We start from the raw sequence: 10,740 nt of genomic DNA on the forward strand, positions 1-10,740 counted from the left end.
TTTTTTTTTTTTTTTTTTTTGGTTCCAATGAATCATAGAGAAAAAAAAAAGAATATATATATAAATATATATATATTCATTTTGGCCAAAGGGTCAATGAGCAAGGTACCCAACTCCTTTATGAGCCTTTGAACTGCCAAGGTGGAATCCTTGCGTATAGTGCAGGGTTTAAACGGCTTATATAATTCTAAATATCTTCAAAAAAGGCATTGGACAATAAATCAATTTTCTTTTGATATCCATTTTCTTTCGAGTGATCGATAATAGAAAAAAGGATGGTCTCGAATTTTCTGGAATATAAATTAATTTACAATGTAAGATATCGGTAAAATACTAAAATTAGTTAGTGCATTGTTTAAAACATATTGGACAACAAATTCATTTTCTTTTGAAACCCAAATAATATATGGGTTAAAATGGCAAACGGTAGGCTTGATTTTAGAACGACATATATATAGGTGCTTTCATTTTTTATTCGTTTCTTATATGAAATCTGAATCAAGAATTGTATTAGCCTATTAGGTTATTGAAAGGCATAACTCAACCCTCAGCTATAGTGGCTGACTACTTATCCAACATATGATGAGTTTCTTTTTTTTTTTATGGAGAGTTGGAGAGACATGCATGTTATCTAATTTGATTTAGTGTCTGTTTGAGAATCATATAATTTTTGGTAGCATATTTATAGAATATTTATTAAAAGATAAAGCTTTTTAGTCATTTTTATTTACATGTGTGACAAAGAGATAAAAGCTAATTTATTTTCCAAAAATATTAGTTTTGTTAATTTTTTTTTTTTTTAAAGACAAAATACTAAAAAATCTAAAATCTTCCTTTTTTTTTTTTTTTTTTTTTTTGCTAAACAGTATTGTAAAATAGATCGTTCACCAGAATATTTTGAGGGACAACTCTCATAAACTAACATAACATCCTATGTTGGATCCATCTCACATGTCATTCTCTTTTCTTTTCTTTTTATTTATTTTAATGTAAACTAACATCCTTCTTCTTCTTCTTTTCACATCTTCATATTCTCATTAAATTGATGGGGCATTTGGTATGAGAGAATCCACATTACTCTTGACATCTATATTCTTAGGAATGTAATTTCTTGCAATCTGAGTGCCTAAAAATGTAATTATTCCTATATTTGGTTTCATTGGGAATCTCTTAAGATTCTTAAGAATGTGAGATAATAATATTTGATTTAATTATTCCCAAGAATCTTAAATGAATTATTTATTTTTTCCATTCTATCCTTAGATTTGAATGTAAACTACCAAATCCTTTTTTTTTTTTTTTAAATCTTCCTCTAAATAAATAATGAAAAAAAATACAAACTATTAATTATGAAAAATTCATTAAAACTATAGTCTAACATTTCAAAATGACAAGTACAATACAAAAATAACTATTTAAATTCTCAAATACTTTATTCTTAATAATAATTTTTTAAAAAGCTTAATCCATAAAATAAAATAAAATAAAAAAACAACCTGACAGTGTTTAGGTCTATAAGACCATAGAAGTAGCAATAAAAGTAAAAGTAATTCATCAACAATGAAACAAATGCGACTATTACATATATAATGTATTCACCCCTACATTTGTGAGCACTTGAATACCATAGTCATACCTAACATCCCCGGACAATGAGTAAAAATAATCACATTTACGTGTATCAGCTGTAAGCAATTCTCCAGTTTTGAAACTTTCTGACATAGAAAGTCCTTCAATTTTCAATAGCTCATTGAATACTTTCATTCTTCTCTTAGCTTCCTCTGACTCAATCTTGAAGCAAGATGCAATGGTGGCCATATGTCCATTAGTTTCTTCATACTTCTTTCCAAAGTCTTTCATTATCTCCATCCAAAAAAAAAACCAAATGAAGCCACCAATCCAGATCTACATTTCTAGCAACTAAACAAAACCAAAATATGAGATACAAATAGATACAATAACAAATTTCCTTGAAAATAAATCCATTAATAATTTGTTGAGCAACACACACACAACAGTAAAAGTGAATACTTGGCAATAATGGAGGGTCCCCTTCAAACCTTTTTTTTCCCCCCCCACACATGAAACCCAAATAGAACTTTGTTAAAGAATATATCAATAGAGTTATCTATCATGTTTATATTGTTTTGGTGGGAAAAGATATCGATGATTTATTTTATATTTTATCTTAATTGCTTAAAAGATAAGGAAAAAATGGGTTAAATTTGTCAATTTATAAAAAATACATTCTTTTATGCTTGGGAATCTGGATACCCACTTGTTTTAAAGAAAATCCACATTCCTACTGAGAGGGATTTAAAGGGGGAATCCAGATTCCCTTAGTATTTAATTCTCTAGCATGATTTGCAATCAAATATGGGAATCCTTAAACATTTTTGGAATTCCTAAAATATTATCCTGTACCAAACGCCACATTGAGAGTTAAATTCTAGTAACCTTTTAACTTATCCTAGGTAAAAATTATTTCCCACCTCTATCTCTTTTTTCCATGATGAACAACTTGTGACGTAGATCCTTTAGATTACTTAAAAATATTTTTTTTATGAAATTCTTAAAATTTTATTTATTCATTATAAAATGAGTATAATAAATTTTCTATCATGTACCTAATTAAATTAGTATATTGATTAATACTAATTTTGCATGTATATATTCAAATTATTGATAATATGACAAAATCCAATTCATATAAATTGTATCAAGCAGATCCTATAATTGTTGTTTGGTTGAATATGTCAAATTATCTTACTAATTACTGATAAGTATGGCGTATACAAGTTAAAAAAAAAAAATATATATATATATATATATATTTTGAAGAACTATACAAGTCAAAATGAGAAGTGCTGCATTCACAATATTTTTACAATACTTTCATAAAAAATCATAGATGGTAAGTTATTATTGGTTTTAATTTGAATCAACAATTGAAATTACTTTTTTGTCTACCAATAACAACCTGTCACTTAAAATTTGTTGTAAAAATATTGTAAATATAGCATTTGTCGGTCAAAATTTGGTTGAATAAAACAATGGCCTAGCGCCTCAAACGGTGCCGGTAAATTCTGAGTTTAGTATATATATACAAGTGATGGGCGTTGTTATTCTTTGCTTAGAATAAAAAGCACCACGCGTGAAAACTTTTTCAGCCATGGGAACTGCTACAGAAAAGGGCATCCTCAAAAATGAAGAACTTCTAAAGGTTAGTTTCCCAGTACATTCGTTAAGTTATAATGTACTAACTAGCTAAACCATCCTCAAACCCAAGCCTTTTTTTTTTTTTTTTTGGTTCACTCCTTAATGTACGTTGTTGATCAAAACTCAAAAGCTTGTTACGTAAACAGTACAGAATTTTTCATTTAAGAAAAAATATATATGGCCTGGAAGACCACAAGTTTAATTGTGAGCTTCCCTTACGGGCTTGAAAGATAAAAAGAAGAAGAAAGAACAAACAAACCTTGGAAGCAGGTCTAGCATTTGCCTATAAAGTTAGTTCAATAAAAGAAAAATTGCCTGAAAGACTCACTGATAACGGCTACTCTTTGGACATCTACCATGGAAACTTCTTCTCTTTTTTTGTTATGTTTTGTTCTTTTTAATTTTTTAGCTTCTTCTCCACAACCAAGAAAATATTAATTGTAACCACCGCGCACCCTTGGTGTAGTGGTCACTTCACAAGTATAAGCGCTTGTAAGGTGTGAGGGACAAAGATTGGGGTTCAAGTCTCTAAAAGTGAGTTTCACACACATATACACTTAGATTAAGCTAGATTAGAAATTCTATCTTGTATAAAAAATATATATATATATATATATATATATTAATTGTATTCTTGATACCCAACTCTGGCTATTTATTGACACGTAACAGGAAATTTCATATATATAGCTATTTAGTTGAAACTAAAAATATGATTTGTATAATGCAATACTTCTCCTTTGGGTAAACTGATTTAAGCATGTTACTTCAGTATAAATAAAAATAGTTTTACCTTTATTGGTATCCACAACAATTTTGAGAATCAAACTTAGATAATAATAGGTTTTTTTTTTAAAATAATAATAATAATGTGTATAGTAGAATTCTTCAATTATGTGTTATGAAAAAGAAGTTTTTGTAATAAATAATTTTACACTCTGTTTGACAAAAATGGGGGAGGAGTGAAGGATAAAAAATAAATAAAGAGAAAGAGAAGAAAAAACAAAAAATAAAGGAGAATAGTTTTCCAAATTAAATATTGTTTAGTTTGCATATTGCAAGCTAGAAAAGAAGGGGGAAAAAATAGCGATTGGAAGGAAAGAAAAATAGCAATTCCCATGGAATTTATTCTCTCCCTTTCTGGATTTCCCTTTCCTTTCCTTAATTTATCTCCAACCAAATAAGGAATTTTTCTCTGTCTTCCCTCCTCTTCTTTTCTTTCCTTCCCTCTCCTCTATAGCCAATGTTAGACTTGTGCTTAGTTTTGGATTCCTTTAAGGGGGCATTTGGTTCGCCGTAATGTTACATTACATCGTGATTTTTTTTTTTTTTTTTTGAGAGACATTACACCGTGATATTACGTTATTGTAATCTTACGTTATTGTAATATTACATTAATGTAATCTCAATATAATAATACAACTTACATTATTTTGAAAGGTGATGGGATTAAAGTAATGTGATATATTTTGTAATTTTAAATTATAGTAATATTAAAAAAATAAAATAAATTAAAAATCTTAATGTCATATCATTATAATGTGCATCACATCAAAAGCACATCGCAACGAACCAAACGTCTCTTAAGTCTTTAACAGTTTAACTACCTACCGGCCACTTTTGGTCCTAATTCCCTCGAACCCGCATAGATAAATATTCCAAAAGCATCTTAAGGTATTAGTCCTAATTTCTTTTATTTTTCAAGGGGCATCCAAAATATTCTATTCGGCATTATTTGTAGCTATACTTATAGAAATGGTACTTTGTTTTGATTCTTAGGTTGTAATTTCTTTTCAATTTGTAATTCAGTATAGCTCAACTTCCTCTAAAAATGATGCATTTCATATATTGCAGTACGTTTACGAGAAGAGCTTCCAGAGAGAGCATGAGCAATTGAAGGAACTCAGAGACGCCACAGTAAAGCAATATTCGCGGTTGCTCATAATTTCTTTTCTGACAATATTTTAAAGTTATTTTGGATGTTTCATAATATCCCATAGGATTGCTTTAACGTCAAGTTTTGAACTAAGCAATTCAAATTAATTTGCTGTGTACGTATCTTTATTAGAGTAATATTAATTACTTTTGAAATGTGGCAGGAGCTTAATGATCCTGCCTATTGATGAAGGGATATTCCTCTCAATGCTTCTAAAGATTATGAACGCGAAGAAGACATTAGAGCTTGGAGTCTATACTGGTTACTCTCTTCTTACTACTGCTCTAGCACTACCTGCTGATGGCAAGGTAAGTTTCAAAACTCATATTTTTCACATACAAAAAATATTATTTTCTCATATTATGGATAAGTTACACTAATACCCCTGAATTTTTATGCTATTGCAATAAGGCCTCCTTCTTTTTTTTTTTTTTTTTCTTCCTCATCAATTAATTTTGCCCTTAAGTTTGGAGATATTTTCATTTTGGTTTATAAAGTTAACTTTCATTTTAGCCTACCAAGTTTAATTTCGTTTTCAAAATCGTTCTTTTGTTCATCTACATTAAGAGCTGACCGGTTAAGTACCAAATAAGCATCTAACTATGTGGCCACATCACTCATTTTGCCACGTTATTTTGCCATGTCACCCAAATAAATAATATTTTAAAAAGATTAACGTTATAAATATAAACCATTTTAAAACATTTTTACAAACTGTTATTGTAACCAATTTTAAATTATTTTCATTTGAACCCACCAATATCATCACTTTTTCACTTATCAATAACCACTCATTATGTTAGCAGTTTATAATTTTTTTTTTTTTTTAAATAATTTGTATCTATAGCACTTTCCTAGAATTTATCAGCAAAAACTTTGTTGTCATCTCCCCCCCCCCCCCTGCCGCTACTCATTATAAGCAACATATATCACTTTTCCTTTCCATCTCCACCAATTTAGTCTCAAACAACACGAGACCTTTTCCAAGATGGACAAGCACTTTGGTCCCTTTATGACCTTCGCCTTGGCCCCATCACCACCATAGTTGCTTCTTTTCATTACTACACCACCAAAGAAAACTCCACACCCATGACCAAATCAACCCATGCTACCAAAGAAAAAAAAAACTGTGGTGTGGCCGTGTGGGTTGATTTGAGTTTGATGATGGATTTGATAAAGGCCTCTGCGAAGGTTTTGGGGGTTGTTGGTGTGGTTGATTTTTTTTTTTTTTAATATAGAAAGACTAGAATATCATTAAATAAAACAAAAGAAAATTACATCAGCTTGTTAGTGAGGTTGATTTGATTATGAGGATTGGTGTGTTACATAATTTTGTTTTTAATAGAAGTAAGATATGTGATTTGAAGGGTTAAAATGGGCCAAAGATTAATTTGTTTTGTTGTTGTTTGAGCTTAATTTTGTTGTTTGGGCTGATTTTTTTGTTATTGTTTGGGCTAAAATTTTCCGTTCTTCTTTGGAAAATTAATTTTTGGGTTTGAGGGGCTAAGGATTATGCTGGGGAGCCGAGAAGAATTTTCTTGGCCAAATTCTAAAATCTCAGGTAAGTATGTACAGTATTTTAAAAAAAAAAAAAAAAAAAAAAAAAAAAAAAAAATCTAGGGGGCATCGCCCCCAAGGCCAATGAATATAGCTCTGTCCTTGAGTGAAGCACAACTATCATAAAATCAACAAGTTTGCCGATACTTTAGCTAATAGAGACTATTCTTACATCGGCTTCTTAACCCACAATAGTTTTCATAATTTTCACAACTACTATTATGGTCCATCACTGATAGTATATAATAAAAGTGTGTTACTGGTGGACCCATGTCAAAACAATACTACTCTAATCACGATAGGTAATACAAGTAATTAAAAAAAATTAAAAAATTAAAAAATTAAAAAAAAAAAATGTTGTGAAAATATTGTTTTCCTAACCTTTGGTAATCTAACTTAATTCATGACATGGTTGTGATTCCATGTAATTTTTAACAATTTACCCTTTCTTTAAATGGATCGTTATTGCTTCAACAAGAATATTTTCTTACAATGTGTATATTAATAATAACTCAAGTTGCCATTACTTGATAACCAAAGTTACCTGTTATAAAAAATGAATAGTGATAGACTGATAGTTACACACCTAACACCGTGTGTACATGACACACAATTTCACGTTAATTGAAATTATGTTTTAAAATACAATATCACAAGATGTGTGTAAAGAAGTGTGTAATAATAAATGTGTAACAAGAATTAGCCTATAAAAAATAGGTGGAACAAGAGGCCTTGTTTTCTAGCGTTGTAAGCAGAATAGGAGTTTAGTACAATTCACACGACATTAGAAAACGGGAGTTTGTTGCCTTCCTACTAGGTTCATGGCACTAGAAAACAGGGTGTTTATAAATTCCACTGATCTAGCTTCCTTTATTTCTTCACTTCTCTCCGTGGGTCTAGTGAATCTTTATCCACACAGTATTCATTTCTTCACAAAATATATATTATTTGGGAATTAGCATATCTGATTTGGACATTTAAAAGGCTTTTTTGGACTGGTTCCCTCTTTTTTCATAATTTGGCACCAAAAACTTAGGCTCATGCAAGAGCCATGTGATCTCTCTATTAGCAAATGGACATATTATTGATAGAAGGAGACTATGTGGTACAGAGGCAAAGTTGTTGTATCAAATTGATGAAAAACATAGTTGTAGGATCTTAGTGAAACAACATAAAACTTTAGGGGGGTGTTAGTGCAATTTACCCAATTATTATGTTTTGTTACTCCTGTTTTACATTAATGAGGATATAAATATCATTAGATAGTAAGGCCAAATTAAACTAACGTTTTCATCTTTGTAGATAATAGCTATTGATCCAAACAAGGATGCATACCAATTTGGATTGCCATTTATTCAGAAAGCTGGAGTGGAGCATAAGATTAACTTTATTGAATCAGAAGCCTTGCCAATTTTAAATGATCTGATTGCCAATGTAAGTTTCTAGCCTAATGAATGATGCAATTGTATATGTACTTACTTAAGATAGTAATCCTAGATGCTTATAATAAAGTATGGGGCAAATTGTAATCCTAGGTGTTCGTAATAGAAGTATGGAGCAAATACTTTTATGTTGTTAATAACAAAAGCATGATCTTTCTGTGTACCTCCCATTCTAGCATGTCTAACAGGGTTATTTGTAACATAATTATCATGTTTTTTAGTATGGGAAAAAATAACATCAACAGAGGCATATGTTGATGGTTGATCACTATTTAGTGAGTAACATAAATTAATTTAGAATTTGTTAATCCACATTTGTATGCTAGTTACATGGAGTTAAATTAGTTTAAACAAATTTGTGGTTTTTATTGCTTTGTTACTATACCGTGAATTGTCAAAATAGATTATTATTTAAATATGTTACTACAAAATTTTTCATAATCACTATGTAAGCTTGGTTCCTTGAAAAACATTTCTAACTCTGCCACTTACTACTTATAATAAAAATAACCACATGGCTAATGCGGAATAATAATAATAATAATTTTTATTTTTATTATTATTATTATTTTAAAAAATAAAAAACTCTACATGAGCTCTGTCACTAGGTCTAAGAACATGAAAACCTCTTCATTAAGAGTCTATATGGAATCTATTTATTTTGTTGCAACTGAAAACTTTTTGTTGAAAATACTATAGATAAAAGTAAAAGTTAGTTGAAATAATACGATGAGACCCATGAATAATATCAAAAAGTGCAATGGGACTCATGAATAGTAAAAAAAATAAACGAAATAGTAAAATAAGCTGGCTTTTTAAGCTGGAGCCAAACGCACACTAAGAGTGTTTTTTTTTTTTTTTTTTTTCCATAGTTCCTAAAAGGAAGAATAAAAAGTGAATCTAGAATTAAAAATTTTCCCTTGCTAAAATTTGTAAATGTTTTCTATTTTGATGAATATGATGTCCTAATTTAATTCCTACTTGCGGAAATAATATGACCATATTCAGAATTCCTCAACAAAGTCTTCAGATTCCACAATCCACATGCAGAAATAAATTATAGTTGTGATATGTTAGGCTTCACTCTCCTTTTAGGCTGTTTTTTTGTGACAACTTAACATATGTCGCACATACTTGACCTTGATTTTCTAAAAATGCAGAAGGAACAAGAAGGGACATTCGATTTTGCATTTGTGGATGCTGACAAGCAAAACTACATGAGTTATCACGAGCTTCTTTTAAAACTAGTTAAGATTGGTGGAATAATTGGTTACGATAATACCTTATGGTTTGGATCAGTGGCTGCTCCTGAAGAGGATGCTAAGGAGGGATTTATTAAGCATCACAGAAAAAGTGTCATGGAGTTGAACAACTTTCTAGCAACTGATCCCCGCATCGAATCATCCCTCATTTCAATTGGTGATGGCCTCACCATTTGCAGGCGCCTCTACTAGTGAAATCAACACATTGAAGTTGTTGCTACACTAGAAAGTTACCCCAATAGTTATATAGAATAAATCAAATATTTGAAAAATAAATAAATAATGACTTGCAAATTGGCTTGACAGTAAGTATGCTCAATAGGAAAATTTATTCCTTATATCCGATGTTTGTCTTTCTCTCACGTAAGGATGGACATTATATGAGAGGACTGAGGAGCACCTAATATTGGTAGCCAATTGTCATTGCATGAGCATGGCTCAATATTTTTGTTATATAGCTTGCTTTTAAACTCAAATTTTACTTGGCCAATTCTGCTGGCAATTGAAGCGTACAAAGCTAATCAACTCTCCTCCAAACTGGCGCACTTTCGATGCGTATACCTCTTCCTCAGTCCGTAGCAGAAGTGAAAGCACTGGCATGTAGACGTGCAGTTAGTTTACAATTGAGATCAGTCTCCAAGAGGTGATCTTTGAAGGTGATACAGTTGTGGTGATTCAAGCAGCAAAAGATGGTTCGGCAGACCAGTCCATGTATGGTCATCTTATTGGTGGCATCCTTCAACAAGCTTCCGAGCTGTGTAGGTTTGAATTTTTTTTGTGTTAATCGCACTTGTAATAGAGTAGCCAATGCTTTGGCTTCAAGAACTAGTGTTGGTTTAGATTTACAATTCTGGCTAGAAGACTGTCCTGGGGATATAGCTCCCTTGGTTTTTGCAGATGTTCCTTAAGGGTTTTTTGTTGTTTCAATAAATTCCCAGTTTGGTTTCAAAAAAAAAAACTCCTCCAAACTCTTATCTCAAAATAATAATAATAAATAAATAAATAACTTCTTGGTATATAGTTTTTTTCTAAAATAAATACAGTATATATAAATATTTAAGTTCTTAGAAAACGACTTGAACAAGACTCAGAGTTATCAACCTCTAATAAAAATAGTGCATTAGGAAGTGATCTTCAAATAACATGAAATCTAAAAATAAAGAATAGTCTCTATTAGCTAAAGTACCGGCAAACTTGTTGATTTTATGATAGTTGTGCTACACTCAAGGACAGAGCTATTCATTGGCCTTCCGGGGCCATGGCCCCCCTAGATTTGTTTTTTTTTTTTTAATACTGTACATATTTACCTGAGATTTTAGAATTT

At 30.5% G+C, this 10,740-nt stretch overlaps 1 protein-coding gene across 1 annotated transcript; it reads left to right on the plus strand.

Annotated features, from left to right (window-relative positions):
* The first annotated feature begins 5,030 nt into the window (after positions 1-5,030).
* On the plus strand, positions 5,031-10,374 carry LOC126718113 (flavonoid 3',5'-methyltransferase-like). The gene is made up of 4 exons (XM_050420190.1): positions 5,031-5,153; positions 5,319-5,463; positions 8,015-8,146; positions 9,315-10,374. Exons 2-4 carry the CDS (start codon positions 5,326-5,328, stop codon positions 9,606-9,608), a joined length of 564 nt encoding a protein of 187 aa, XP_050276147.1. The 5' UTR covers positions 5,031-5,153; positions 5,319-5,325; the 3' UTR covers positions 9,609-10,374.
* The last annotated feature ends 366 nt before the right edge of the window (positions 10,375-10,740 follow it).

The sequence above is a fragment of the Quercus robur genome, chromosome 3 (assembly GCF_932294415.1).
Source record: "Quercus robur chromosome 3, dhQueRobu3.1, whole genome shotgun sequence".
NCBI classification, from domain to species: Eukaryota; Viridiplantae; Streptophyta; class Magnoliopsida; order Fagales; family Fagaceae; genus Quercus; species Quercus robur.

What these genes read in the sequence shown, in the direction of transcription:
- LOC126718113 (XM_050420190.1), top strand. Translation starts at nt 5,326, where the DNA reads ATGATCCTGCCTATTGATGAAGGGATATTCCTCTCAATGCTTCTAAAG. An exon ending in CACTACCTGCTGATGGCAAG is followed by an intron (nt 5,464 to 8,014) that starts GTAAGTTTCAAA and finishes TCATCTTTGTAG; the next exon opens with ATAATAGCTATTGATCCAAA. An exon ending in TAAATGATCTGATTGCCAAT is followed by an intron (nt 8,147 to 9,314) that starts GTAAGTTTCTAG and finishes CTAAAAATGCAG; the next exon opens with AAGGAACAAGAAGGGACATT.